General features: G+C 35.9%; 1 protein-coding gene across 23 annotated transcripts in view; it reads left to right on the forward strand.

The window, feature by feature from the left end:
• Positions 1-15,358, forward strand: part of PHF21A (PHD finger protein 21A) — a 194,696-nt gene that overhangs the window by 40,677 nt on the left and 138,661 nt on the right. For all 23 annotated transcript variants that reach the window (XM_021665682.2, XM_021665685.2, XM_021665690.2 and 20 more), the window contains 2 exons: positions 1,681-1,713; positions 4,002-4,067. In XM_021665682.2, coding sequence (XP_021521357.1) covers positions 1,681-1,713; positions 4,002-4,067 — 99 coding nt within the window. The remainder of the gene's footprint in view (positions 1-1,680; positions 1,714-4,001; positions 4,068-15,358) is intronic.

Consider the following 15,358-nt stretch of genomic DNA (forward strand, 5'->3'; position numbering starts at 1 on the left):
TCAGGATTTTGAGATCAGCCTGGCTAATATAGGGAGATGTCATCTTTACCAAAAAAGGGGGGGAAAAAAAGGCCAGATATGGTGGTGTATACCTGTATTCCCAACTACTTAGGAGGCTAAGGTGGGAAGATTTGCTGGAGCCCAGAAATTGGAGGCTGCAGTGAGCTATGATTGTGCCACCGCACTGCAGCCTGGGTGACAGAACAAGACCCTATCTTTAAAAAAACAAAAAAAGAATAGTAGCAAGATATGTTGGGTGACTACTTGATGTTAAGGACTGGACTGAAAAACTACAACATGGATTTAAGAACTGTAAAACATAGTACTTTGAGACCTTTTTTGTAAGGACCCTATTGTTTGTAGTTTAATATGATCATTCTTCTAAGTATCCATAAAGGCTTGATTTTTTTATTTTATTTTTTTCTTCTTTTTAAGAAGTTAGGCTGGGTGGGTGGCTGACACCTTCATCTCAGCACTCTGGGAGTCTAAGGTGGGAGGATTCCTTGAGCCTAGGAGTTTAAGACCAGCCTGGGCAACGTAACAAGACCCTGTCTCTACAAAAAATAAAAAAATTAGCCAGGCATGCGAGTTTGCACCTGGAGTCCTAGCTACTCTGGAGGCTAAGTCGGGAGGATCACTTAAGCCCAGGAGCTCAAGGCTGCAGTGAGCCGTGATCACACCACTGTACTCCAGCCTAGGTGACAGCAAGACCCTATCTCAAAAAAACAAAAAGTGTAGTTAGATAAATATATAGTATATTTTAGAAAGGTTTTACTTCACAACTAAACACTTTAAAAGTGCCTTGTCACCGAAAGAGAGTGACATATTTTTCCATTACATGAAAAATTGACTTGGGTAATAGCTTATTCCCAGATACTTTAGGACTTCTGATGCTCCTTTATCCTTCAAATTTTTCTCTCTATGGTTATTGTTACTTTTGGGCAGTGATGTTTTTAAAAGTTGGCTTAGGTCAAAAGACATTCATTTTTCTCTCTTTGTTATTTGTTTTGGTTTCTGTTTTTCCCTAGTAAATATCTTTTCCATTCAGTATTGGGGTATCACTCTCTTTCCCAGAGGAACCGAGTTAGGTAGAGTTTCGTATTGTTCCTACACTTCCTTGTTCCCAAATACCAAGCATCACTGCTCCATTGAACTTATCCTTCCCTCCACCCACCTCTGTCTTGAGAGAAGACAGTGGCAAAGTCACATGTGACACTAAGCTCCTTCTGTGGTAAGAACCAGACCAATAGAACTGCCAAATCTGTACTTTGCTCTATGTATAAACAGGCTAGTTTTGTGTAGGGCCAGCTTCTTTCCAGGCCTTGTTTGGACTCTAGACATTGATGACATTTGAAAGGGATATTTGGCTTTTGGAACATCCAGCTTGTTTTAATTCCTTTCAAAAGCCACTGTCTCTCATCTCTGTGTCCAGATTTAAAAATCAGGCACTTTTTCATTTCAAATATAAAGTGGTAGTTTGATTTTCTTTTTTTTTTTTAAATTAAAGAAAGTGCCTCCTGAGCCTTTTACATGGATCACAGGTTTTAGTCTGTTCTGATTGTGGTGTTGCTCATTTCTTTTGTGTTAACTTAAAATCCTAGATTTTTTTGGTCCAAACCTGATTAGCCATAGGGAGTTAGTATGTAAGACTGATGGCTCTTTTTCTCTCTTTATTACCAGAAACTGGTTGCTCAAATGAAGCAGGATCCACAGGTAAACTACTATTGTTATTCATTTAATTTTTAAATTAAAAAATAATTTAAAGTCAAGTCATCATAAAATACTGAAATATGGATGATGCTTAACTTTTAAGAATTCTTTCATTTCTAATAGCAGTTATTTTTAATACATTGATCTTCAGGTTTTAAGGGTTTAGAAAAATTCAGTCATTCTAATTTAATATAGCTGTTATTTCATCTTTGTTACTATCATTTTGGTTTTATATGAATTGGTTTGAGTATTTTGGAGGAAAATATTGAGTTAATACTCTTCATATAGCTTAAATTCATTTCCATAAACCCACTTATTCAAAATCAGTTTTTGAGGCTTTCTGCCATCTCAATATTATGAAAAGTGACCCCAAACCATTTCTATTTACTTGGAGTTTATATTACAGAACATTTGAATAGTTCTGAATTACCTACTTTCAGGGTAAGAATTTAAGAGTAATTTTTAAAAGAAGCATTTTAGAAAATTTTATTTTTGAAAGAACCTTTAAAGGAGGTTTAAAAAGTACCTTATGTTACTTTTTAACAGAAAAGTTAACAGAGAATTTTAACTTTTCTTTAAATTCTCATAGGCATTTTTCACTAAGCCATTTTATTCTCTATTCCTGAAGAGACATTTTTCTAAAACGTTATCTTGTCTTCTGATGATTATATTTATTAGTGGGTAGTGTCTCTTTTTTAACCATTAGATACTGCGTCATAAGTATGGAGAGTGTTTATCAGATATATCTCTGTATATATCTGGGTTGATAAACATTCCACACAGGCTTCATTGTAAAGTAAAATTAAGTTTTTGGTTCAAGAATGGTACTGAGGCACACTGATTTTTGGAAGTGAAAAATAATACTTATCTCCACAGATTGAGATCTCAGGTCTGACTATTATGTTTTGACTCTGAGAGCTGGCATACTTATTCCTATTAAATGGTCCCACTTCCATGAGAAACTCCTTTTTTTCCTTCAATTTTTTGGCATATTCACAATTTGAATTGAATTTAGTTACAAAAATTAGCTGGGTGTGGTGGCGGGCACCTGTAATCCCAGCTGCTCAGGAGGCTGAGGCAGGAGAATCGCTTGAACCCTGGAGGATCGTGCCGTTGCATTCCAGTCTGGGCAACAGAGCGAGACTGCATCTCAAAATAAATAAATAATAAATTGGATTTAGAAAACCAAGAAGTGGTAGACTTAGATTAACAGCTCCTTTCCTATTTAATGTGGTAACCTACATTATCAGCAACTGTGAGGTGTTACTAGAAACTATCATTTCTATTATACTTGTGGTCATGTAACGGAATTGTCTTAACCTGAAAAATCTGAGGTGGGCAGGGCAGTAACTTGTTGGACAGCATTGTGGGTGATCTCATTGGTGAAACCTTATGTCAAATACACTAATAAAAAAGTCGACATGGAGTAAACAAAATTCAATAGATGGGGAGGATGTGTTCCCTAAACCTGACAAAAGATCAAGCAGGGTAAATTGAAAAAATTGTATGTGAGACAAATCAAGTAAAAATGGTCTCTCATTAGGGTGGTGTTCAGTCTGCTAGTAGGCTGTCCTGCTACATTAAGCATTTGAAAACTTTAATTTTGGAATTTTTCTGCCTACTTTAGTAAAAGGCAGTCATGCTCAGTGTATCTCATCTAAAATAGTATTCTTTTTTTGATTCCTAGAATTTTAGAACTGAGAAAATGCCCTGGTAGTCACTGTGTTAATTTGAATGATGTAGTGTTAAGGCAGTTGCAGTACTGACAGCTTTTCAGATCTAGGCTAAAATAACAAATGTACTTTGCTAAATAAGGGAGAGGGCAAGTGGAGAAAAACCTATCTTTGTTGATAATGCTGTAAAGTATGTAGTGTATGTATACTTATAACCCCCCATTTACCTACTTCTGTGTGATTAGTGGAACTTTGGGTTTTCTGTCAACAGATACTTTCTATAAAGAATAAGAGTATTTAAAAAAAAAAAGAAAAAAAGAATAAGAGTATTTTAGTGGACAGGTGCTCTTACAGCGCAGGATGCTCAAATATGAAACTTCATGTAATTTAAAACAATTGCAGAGAAGCTGCTCCAGCTTTCGTGCTAGGAGCCTGTATTTAGGATCTATGCATTAGATGATGGTATTATGGCCACAGTGTAATAATACACGACAGATTTGGTTGGCTGTATGCTTCAGGTTGCTTCATCATTTGTGATACAGTATGCAGAGTCTTCCTGCTAGTATTCTGTTAACAAATGAAATATCTTTCTCACAGATATTTTTTCTTTCCAATCAGAATGCTGACTTAAAGAAACAGCTTCATGAACTTCAAGCCAAAATCACAGCTTTGAGTGAGAAACAGGTAGGGGAAAAGGGGAGGGGGGCATATTTTTAACATTGTGTTCTAAAGATATGTCTGCTAGAGGCTTCTAAGAGAACTGCTATTTTTCCTCATGTGTGAAAATAAGTGTGGGCAGCCAGACTCGGTTTTAATTTTGTTTGAGCTCTGTTTATCTATTTTTATTTTTGGTTGAAATCAGTCTCTAGAGTATCCCATGGGTATATGTTACTGGCAAATACCTAAAAGCAATGTGGCAGGCTGCCGTTAACTGTGTTAATTAAACTCTATAGTTTACCCATAGGGGATAGGGTAAAGACAGTGAGAGTAGGTGATAGAGAATCTTGTAGGTGCTGCGTGTACCTTGTTACCTGTCTTAAAACCTTGAGATAACATTTAACTTACTGTGGAGAAAATCTTGTTGTAAGTAGATTGCTCTAAATGTAGGTCTCCCATTCTAAGTATGGTCGTGTCTTTATGTTAATCTCTATTAGATATTGACCTACTATTATGTGAAAAAACTTTGGTGAAATCTTGTTAGACTTATTCCATATAGGGCAGGAGAATAAAATCTTGCTTTTTTCCAAGGACACCTGGAAAGTATTCTTTGGAATTTTTTTGTATGCTGACCTGCACTTTACCAATTCAAGCAGTGCCTGCCACCAGGTGGAGTGTGGCAATTGATAGAGCTTTAAGTAAATGTTTATGGTAATCTCATAAAGCATTTATTTTCTTGTTTCTTCCCCACCACTCTCCCTCTGATTAGAAAGGGTGGTTTTCTGTTTTGGAGTAGGTGAATGTATTAATGAAAAGAATAAGATGATTTGCAGTTGATATTTCATGCCAGTGACATTTTATTGAAGATTTTTGATGAAACAGTTCTCAATAACTGATTTTTATGTTGTTATTTAATGTTGTTATTTAGTGAAATAATAACAATGAGAATAATTTATTCCTGGAGACTTTTTATTGTGTTTCTATTGTGTTTTCATTTAACTGAGGGGAGAAATAAACTTTGAGAACTATGTGGAAGAGATATGAATCATTAATGTTTCAGAATAGAATCATCTTCCAAGCTGAGTGAACAACTGCTTTATATTCTTCCCTCCTATTCTTATGTGTCCCCACCTTGTCTTCTCCACAGACAGGAGGTATTTTAGATTAGGGAATTGCCAAACTAAAATTGGGAGGAGGTGGGATGGTGCAGAACAATTTGTAAGAAAAAATATAAACAGAGTTGGTTAGTATGTATTTGGCTCTGAATGTGATTCAGTTCTCTAAAGTCAGCATGATGTGTGTTAGTGAAAGTGTTCTAGCTTTAGAATTCTGTTAGCGCTGAGTCTCCTTATAGTTTCAGGGTTAGTTTGACAAGATGCCAATGAATGAGTCACATTTGCTGAAAAATTCACGTGTTCCAGCAGGGAAAGAAGGTGAGAACTGATTAGTGGAATAGGGGTTGGGGAATGCTGTTGCAAAGTTAAGATAACTTAAGACTACATTTGGGGAAAGTGGGACAATTTTTAGAATTTCACATTTACTCGAAATTTTTGTTTGTGAGAACTAACATAGATTTGGTTTATTCTGTAACTTTTTATTCTTTAATCTTTTTCTGCTATGGACCTTACAGAATAGAAAATTGCAGCTATCTATCTAAGACATTTCATCAAGTGGCAAGCTCTAATTGTCCTCTGAACTAAGTTTGGATATCAGAAACCAGAATTTTTAAAAATGTCTAACATCAGGAAAACTTTAGGTATGCAAAGTAAATAAAACTAGAGTCAGAAACTAGAATTCAGTCCTACATTTTTTATAATATTTCCTTAACTATTAAAACAACTTTCTTGATGGAACAGAAAAATATCATTTTTAGGTAGGCTAATAGTTGAAGGAAGCACAGCTGTAATGTTCAAAGGTTCATCCCTCCTCAAACTTATTTTCAACATGTGACATTATTTAGTTTAAAATAATTTTATTGGCTAGGCACGGTGGCTCACGCCTGTAATCCCAGCACTTTGGGAGGCCAAGGCTGGCAGATCACCTGAGATCAAGGGTTTGAGACCAGCCTGGCCTACATGGCGAAACCCCGTCTCTACTAAAAATAAAAAATTAGCTGGGCATAATGGCACCTGCCTACTCAGCTACTCAGGAGGCTGAGGCAGAAGAATCACTTGAACCCGGGAGGCAGAGGTTGCAGTGAGCCAAGATGGCACCACTGCACTCTAGCCTGGGTGACAGAGCGAGACTTTGTCTCAAAAAAATAAAATAGTTTTTTTTTAAAACAGCTTCCTGATGCTATGCCCATTTTTTTTTCTCAAAAGAACCACTTATCCTCTGGCAGAACCTAACCAATCGTCTTTCCACTTTAATAACTAAAATCTGGATTACCTTATTCATATGACTAATATTTTAATTTAACATTAATTTTTTGTTAGAAAAATTTAAAATACAGAAAAGTTTGGAGAATAATTGCATATTTCACACTTAAACCTTTGTCATATTTACTTCCACTCTGTGCATTTTTCTGTAATCATTTTTTTCATTATTTATTAGAAAATTTTAATTATACAAATAATGGTTTCATACATTCTCTTTTGTTTTATTAAAAATATTGTATCAGACCTCTACATCAAAAAAAAAAAAAGAGAAAAAACCATTGCAGATAGTCACTATTTCTTGCAGTAGACACTAGTTCTTATTTACTGTTGCCACTTCAATCTTTGATACTTACTCAGTTTCTCCCTTAAAACTATGTAATCGTATACTCCATTTGGGAAAATACAGCCTTTAGTAAGCAACCTTCCTGGCTAAAACTCAGTGAATTTCATCAAATTCTTGATTGAAAAGTTCTAGTGCTTTTAAAGTGTAACTTGAGATTTCTGAAGAGAAACTGGCAGATTTCAGTCAGCTTCTTGATCTGCAGGGCTTCAATTTGGGGCTGACAGTTTTAACTCAGAAAATCCCTGACTTGATTGGCTCAATAAATTATATCCTATATAGCCATTAAGATCATGGTTCTGGGAAGTATTTTAATGATATAGGAATGTGCTCTGAAATAATAAGTGAGAGAGTACACACAACTTTATGTGCATTAAAGTTCCATTTTTATGTTTATTTTGGGTATATATGTATGTGGGTGTGAAAATGTATGTAGAAACAATGTCAGCATAAAATATTGGAAGGTGGTAAGTTTACAGGTGGTTTATTTTTTCCATATACTCTTATGTATATTTTCTAAATGCTCCACAATAAATGTTTCCCTTTTAGAATCAGAAATAAACAAGAAATATTATTTAAAAAAAAATTTTAACATCAAGCTCTTGTCTGTTTCAGGCATAGTTCACATTTAGAAATCTAATGACATTCTTCTCATGGTATTAAATATATGAACCACTCTAATCAGAGAATCCAACTATTTTAAACAGTAGTAATGCTGAAGTGCGGAAGCAACTATTAATTTCTTTAACAGGATTCACTCTCATTCTCACTCCACACCCCCTTATTTTTTGATAAGCATATGTAGTCTTTTATGGAGATATTCTGATGTGGAGCTAAAGCATTTAGTTGCTTTAGTTCTCTGCTTTCTTTCTAATTTCTTGTAGAGGCAATCTTAACATCCCAGAGTTTGTTGCTTCTTACTGTGGTGCTTCAGGGTTAGCCCATCGTGGTTGCGTCTTTGGTTTCCCCAGCCTGAACAGTTTGCTGCCCTATCTCCCCTTACCTAGTGGCCTCCTGCTGAGGTTTTATGTCATAGCTTAAATGTCACTTCCTGAGAGGAGCTATCCCTGACACTCCTTCCTCTAGTCAAAATCAGCTGTTTCTGTTATAATCTGTCATTGAACCCTTCAATTTTCCTTCATAGTTATACAATTTAGGATTATGTTCAGTTGTGGATAACTGAAAATCCAAAATGAAAATGACATAAACAGGGAAAATTTAATTTCTCTCTCATCTAAAAGTTCTGTAGGGGGACTAGGGCTGCTGAGAGTTGTTCCATGGTGTCAGGGAACCCAGGTTCCTCCTATTCTGTTGCTCTGCCATTCTCAGCATGCAGCTTTCACATCATAGTCCAAAATAGCTGCTCCATCTGGTAAGAAGGGGGAGAAGCAACAAAGAACAAGCCCTTTATTTTTTAAGAATGTTTACTAGAAGTTGCATGCAGCACTTCCAGTTAGATCCCATGGGTCTGAACTTACTCATATGTCCCCTGCTAGGAGCAAGGAATTCTGGAAAATGTAGTTAGTTTATTGCTGGTGATCATGGCCAGATAAAATTCAAGGACTATTACTGAGTAAGAATTGAGAAATTTGAGACTTAAGAATTCTCTAATATATATATAAAAAAAAAATTGGAAAATAAATACTAGGAATGATTAGCATTTTCTACTATCATAGCATATCTGTATCTGTAGGATTACTATTTTTAAAATATCTGTCTTTCTCATTAGATTGTTAGTTTCAAGAAGGCAGGGAACATGTTTGTTTTATTTGCTTCTTTATTCATAGTATAATATTTAGTATAATATTTAACATAGAATGATATTAACACAGAAGAAGCACTTACATTTTTTAAATGAATTATTTTATCCACCTCATCTTTCGCTCTGTTTATATCATAAATTTTTTACAGAACAGTATGCTTTTTTATGCTTTTTAAACCTAACTTATGAAAATCTTCTTAGATTTTTGAGTGTTCTTTGATATTATTTTTAACAGCTTTAAATATTAATGTAATTGTCTATATCATGATTTTTAAAAACTCTTCTTCTCTTACTTGATAATGGGGTATTTCCAGGGTTATTTGCTATTATCAATATTGCTGCGATAGATAAACCCTTCTATATGAATGTGTGTTTCTCTCTGATTGCTTTAGGATAAATTCTTAGATGAGTGATGAGTGGGTTTGTTGGTCACGTATTACCCTAACAATTTTGCGTCAGAAACCAGTGTTTTATTGAGTGGCTTTCAACACTGCCAGTAGTTGTACCTAAGTGGTCAAAGATTTGATTATCTCTTTAAGAAAAATAAGCTTGACAAAGTAACTTACACTTCAATAATGTGCCATATTATTATAGGGCATTTTCCCTAAGTGTTTATTTTTACACTGGGCCTGTAGGTCATCTGGGGTTCTCCTGATATAAGCTGTACTTGGCCAAGTGCCTCTACTTCAGTTTGTGGGCTGGTTGAGCTTGCCTTCGGGCTGAAGGTTTGGTTCAATCTACTCTAAATGTGTTCATTCTGAGGCCTTGGATGAAGGGACAGGAGCTACCTGGGGCATATTCATTTCCTAGTTTACTTAAGAGCACAAGAAGCAGGCCAAACTATTGAAATATGTTTGAAGACTCTGCTGGCATCAGGTTTGTTAACATCTCATTAGCCAAAAGAAGTTACATGGCCAAACCTTGCAAAGTTATATGACAAAGAGTATGAATGTATAATTTTAAAACAGAGAGGATATGGAGATTGAAAACAATAATTCTTCTACCGCACTTGGTCTAAAGGTATAAAAAAACTTTTGCTACATGAAAAATATTTTAACCACATATTTCCAAATAATCACCAGAAAAGGCAGTATCACATTAATAGCATATATTGAGAATACATGATTTTCCCCAGGAGATACCCTGTCACAAGGGCAAAAAAGCACTCTGCTAATTTGGAAGATGTATTAATATGTATTTGATGCTTATCAGGAAGTATATTTTTCATAGAATTTGCCATTTGTCCATGGCACAAATCTGTTGTAGTATTCCATAGAATTCTCTTTTGGTTTTAAATTTTGTTATTCTTTAACACCTTATTCTATTTCTTTTTGCTCCTTTTTAGAGAGATAGACCCTTCTGTAGTCTTTGATTTTTTCTACAAGTTTGCTTCTCTGACTCTGTTTAAAAATTATAGTCACCCAGCCAGGTGCAGTGGCTCTTGCCTATAATCCCAGCACTTTGGGAGGCCAAGGCAGGTGGATCACCTGAGGTCAGGAATTGGAGACCAGCCTGGCCAACATGGCGAAACCCTGTCTCTACTGAAAATACAAAAATTAGCCGGGCGTGGTGGTGGGCGCCTGCAGTCCTAGCTACTTGGGAGGCTGAGGCAGGAGAATTGTTTGAACCTGGGAGGCAGAGGCTGCAGGGAGCCAAGATGGTGCCACTGTACTCCATCCTGGGTGACAGAGTGAGACTCTGTCTCAAAAAAAAAAAAAAATTATAGTCACCATTTCTTACAAATCTCTTTAACCTAATACTAGATGAAATACTTTTCTGGGTTTAATAAGTCCATCTTCTCATTTATGGAACTATTTTCAGTTTTAAATTTGGATATTTTAATACAAGATTCTTAAGCTTTTAGGAAGCAAGTTTCTGTCCCTCCTATAACTAGTTATGTTTCTGATGCATAGAACAACATAATTTAAGCTAATTAGGTAACTGGAACAAAGGACTGGGTAGGGATGGGGGCACCAGAAGTTTGATTCTGTTCCCGACTCTGTAATAGACTTGTTGATAGATTTTTGTTACTGAATACTTAATTCTTTTTCCATATTTGTGGAATGTTTGGATTATTCATTGAGGAGTTAATGCATGTGTATCCATTGAGTGCATGGAATTCTTTTGTAGGTGAGTTCTGTTTAAATGGAAATTGTTGGCTGTAGTCATGGTGGTTAACTTCATCTCATATGTAACACTTTCATCTTACATGTAAAGTACTACTCTTCTAAGAAGCTTAGAACATTTCACATTTAACTCAGTCACAAGTGCGTCATTGTGATACATAAACTGAGACGTGGACTTTGTGACTTAGCCATGATTGTATAACTTATTAGTATCAGATTCAGTAGCAGAATCCAGATCTCTGTACTCTTCATTCAGTTTTATTTAGTAACTCTGTAGACCTTTATCTATCGAATATTTTTTGAAATAAGACATTAGGCCAAATAATTACATTGCTTTAGGCCTCATTACCTTGGAGTCAAATAAGTAAGTTAGATCCTATAGTCCTTGTATTGGTAACATGAGTATGACTATCTCCAGCCTCTAATACCAGTTACCATAAAATGTTACCCTCCATGGTTCACAGCCAAGCTAGTATGATTGGCGCATCACATTGGAATTTAAAATTGTTTTCTTAGAAATCTTTTCATTGTGATGGAAACCTGACTTCATCCAGAGCTTAGGAATTTCCTAAGATTTAGTCTAGTTCATCCCTCCTGTGTAATATTTATGTGGAAACCATTGGTCCAACTATTGAGGTTATTGCCACTTTGTGTACATAGGACATCAGCTCCTCTTTTTCATCAAATACAGGAAATGTAATATTTCAAATTTCTCCTGGTGAAATCCTGTTGGCTTGCATTCAGCCGAGATGAGATGAAGGAAAGGGTCAGAAATAACTGGCTACAAGTATGAAAGTTCTGAAGATTGAGAGGTTGTATATATGTAATGTGACTATGGTTCCCAGTGCTGTATTATCTGCTGTCCTTTTTACCTGTCTTCTTCCAGTGTGATTGTCTCTGTTGCTGCTAGTTGTACCTAAGTGGTCAAAGATTTGACTGTCTCTTTAAGAAAGAGATGATTGAGTAACTTATACTTTAATAACGTGCCACATTATTATAGGGCATTTCACCTGAGTATGGCAGAGGAAATCAAGTCAGTTGGTGACTTGTACCAGATCCATCAATCTGTTTGCTGAGTTAAGGCAGAGCAATCTTCTTGTGAGTTTTTCTTAGTACCTTATTTTTGGTGCTGGCAAATGGAATGCATATTAAAATTCAAACTGAAATTCTTAACTCTTGTTATCAGGTGTTATATATCTTGACACTGGGCTACTGGAATCTACTGTATTCTATTTTTTCCACTTTGCTCATCTAGTGCTTAGCTGAGAGCAGTTGCTTCATGCTATGAAAATCAAATCAAAGCCCAAGCTGGTGGAATGTTTTTCCAGCCTGTGGTATCTGTCTTTTTTTTTTTTCTTTTGCATAGAGCATATCTGTATTTCAAAATGTTTGGGGACTCTTCCACTCTTTGGGGAACATTATTTTGAGTGATAGGCAGTGTGAATGACAAATGCTTTTTAGGAGCCAATAATAACTGATACCACCTCTCCATTGTATCAGTAATTTAATTTGTGCTTTCACATAATCCATTCCCCTCATTTATTCCTTTTTCTCTAGGATCTGTGCTTTTCAGACTTCTTTATCATTCTGAGTTTGATTCATCTGTTTTATTCCACATATATTTATTGGAAATTTTCTCTGGCGAAAGGGATGATACTAAGCCCAAGGAGGATGCAGAGGATGAAAATCTTGCACTGTTACTTCCATGTGACTGGTTATGACCTACAAGGCACTCAAGCTTATTAGCATTGTTACCTTTAACAACTCATTCTCATTCATACCCCTTAAAATTCTTGCTGTCACCTTTACTCCCTGGGCTCTCTCAAGACTGTGCCTTTTTCACACATCCTCTTCTCTACACCTAGAATTTTTTTTACCTCTTTACCTAGTTAATTCCTACTTATTTTTTGAAGACTCAGCTTAAGCAAGGTCCTCTAGAAGCTTTTCTTGACTTCTTTCTACCTTCCGGGCAGAGTTAGACACCCCTCTTCTGTGTACTCATGGTACTTGGTACTTACTTGTGCCTACTTTATTTGGCACTCATTGTGGTACTTATTTGCACTCATCGAGGTGTAATTATTTGTAAGACCCTCAAAGGCAAGGACTGTGTCTTACATTTTTACCCCTCAAATCTAGAATGGTAGATGAGCAGCAAGTGTTTTTGAATGCTGTTAATTCATTATACTCTCAGAAAGCTGGTAAGGTGGTCAAGGATGTCCATACCAAGGGTTCATCATCCAAATTCCCATTTAAATTGTTCAGTTCAGTTTTGCGGGGGAAAATACTCTCATTATTATTTCCTACTTCAGTGTTTCAAGAAACTTCAGTGCCATTATTAACTCTCTTCCAATTTAGAGCAGCTTTATCTTAGTTTCAGAAAAGAACAGTTTTCATTAAGTGAAGTTATATCAACTAGTAAATGAGTCTGAGGCCACCAGTTTGAAAACTAGATACATCTAGAAACAAGTCTCTTCTGCAATGTTGCTACATCACTTACCTCAGAAAACCCTTCATTTTCTCCCCCATGCCTGCCTTCCCTAGAGGATACATACCTTATCCTCTAGACTTTTCAGACACTTTTTATGCTTTGTCTTTTCTTCAACCTGGGATGCTTTTCCTGTCTTCTTTGCATAATGCAAACCTAGGGTCACCTTATACCTTTCTTCTGGCAGACCCACTTACAGAACAACATAATACAGAAATCACCATAAAAGAAAATCTGAAAACAAATGTGATTGAATCAAGGTGCATCAGTAAGTAATGTGTAAGCGTTAGCTATATATGCATATTATGGAATAGTATGTAGCTGCTAAAAAAGAATGAGGTGGCTTAGCTGAATGGAAAAATGAATAGAAAGTAAAAGCAAATTGTAAAACAGACATGCAATATGATTCAATATTAGTTTAAAATACAAAATACTAAAAAACTGTGTTTGTATTTATGCATTCATGGTCATTTATACTTGAAAATGCATGGGAAAAAGTCTAGATTGTCTAGAATTATTTGCACAGTACCATTCACAGTGATTGCCTCTAAGAAGTGAGATTCAAGAGAGGTGGCCAGGAAAGCTGGCACTTTTAACTTTATATATACTTTTACTACTTAAATTTATTTAGTTTGTTCTTTTATTATTTTTAGAGGCAAGGTCTTGCTCTGTCACCCAAGCTGAAGTGTGGTGGTACAATCATAGTTCACTGCAGTCTTGAACTCCTGGGCTCAAGTAATCCTACCACTTGAGCCTCCTGAGTGGTTGGTGCTACAGGCATGCACTGTCATGCCTGGCTAGTTTATTTTAATTTTATTTTTTTGGAAACAGGTTCTCATTTTGTTGCCCAGGCTGGTCTTGAACTCCTGGCAAGTGATCCTTCTGACTCAGCCTCCCAAGTAACTGAGATTATAGGTTCAAGCCACAATGGCTGGCTGAATTTATTTTTTATAAGGGACACATATTAATTTTTTAAAACTGTTAAGGTATAACATAAATATAGATAAACATCTAATATATATTTATATGTATGTATGTATGTATGGCTCAAATGTATTTTTACAAACTGAAACCGCTAGGTAACTGATACTTACAATAGTAATCAGAATATCACTATCACCACATAAACCGCTTTTTCCTTCCCCAGTTCACTACCTCCTCTACCAGAGAAACCACCTTTGTTACTTCTAACAGCATACATTAATTTTGCCTATGTATGAAATAAAATAGAGCATACTATTTTCTGTCTGGCTTATTTTGTTCAACATGTTTATGAGACTACATCCCTTTCTTTTGAAGTTAAAAAAAACTATTTTGAAATAATTATAGATTCACAGGAAGTTGTCTTTTGAAATTTTAAATCATTAAAGAAAAAAAATTGTCATCCTTTGGATGTGCCTACCCTAACATCTCATGGATGTGCCTACCCTAACATCTCTTGGCATAGTCAGGTGCTTTCTCTTCTGTGAGCCAGTAGCTCCTTGCTCTGTGACTTTTGTGTAGCTCTTACCACTTACCTTCAACTGTTTGTGTGTCATTTCTTCCTTTCTAGATTGTGAGCCTCTGTGAACTGTATTCCCTTCACCCTTATACACCTGCTTTATACCCTAGTGGTTCACACATAGTGGTACTTAAACATTTGTTAAAGAAAAGGAGTAAGTTCTAGTCCTGGTTGTGCTATTCACTGAAAGGCTTTGTGTCCATTGAATTTCTCTGAGCTGGTTTCCTCAACTGTTATAGGGACATTATAATTGTATCAGTACAGATGCTTTTAACTGTATGTAACAGAAAGCCCAACTAAAAATGGCTAAGATAGTAAGTGTATTTATTAATTCAAATAAGGAGAAGTTGCTAGAGTTGTTCAGTTCAGCAGCTCAGCAATACTATCAGGACCCATATTCTGGTCATCTTTCTGCACTGCCACACTTAGCATGTCAGCAAGCACTGCTCCTTGTTATGGGATGGCTGCAGCGGCTCCAGGCTTTACATCTTCACACATCAACATCCTGGGGCAATAAAAGGACCATTTCTTATTAAATATCTTTTCTTTGAGTACGGAAAACTTTAATTAGAAGCTTTTCAGCAGACTTTGCGTCTCATTGGCCACAGTTCTGTTACATGCCAATGCCTAGTTCCTGGCAGGAAGAAGGAGTCCAAGACTGATTTACCTCCTGGAGCTGGAGATTTTCTTCTCAAGCATTTGTAAGCTAGATACCTGAACAAAATT

This window comes from Aotus nancymaae, unplaced genomic scaffold (genome assembly GCF_030222135.1).
Source record: "Aotus nancymaae isolate 86718 unplaced genomic scaffold, 86718_ANA_hifiasm-v0.15.2.pri h1tg000059l, whole genome shotgun sequence".
Lineage (NCBI taxonomy): Eukaryota > Metazoa > Chordata > Mammalia > Primates > Aotidae > Aotus > Aotus nancymaae.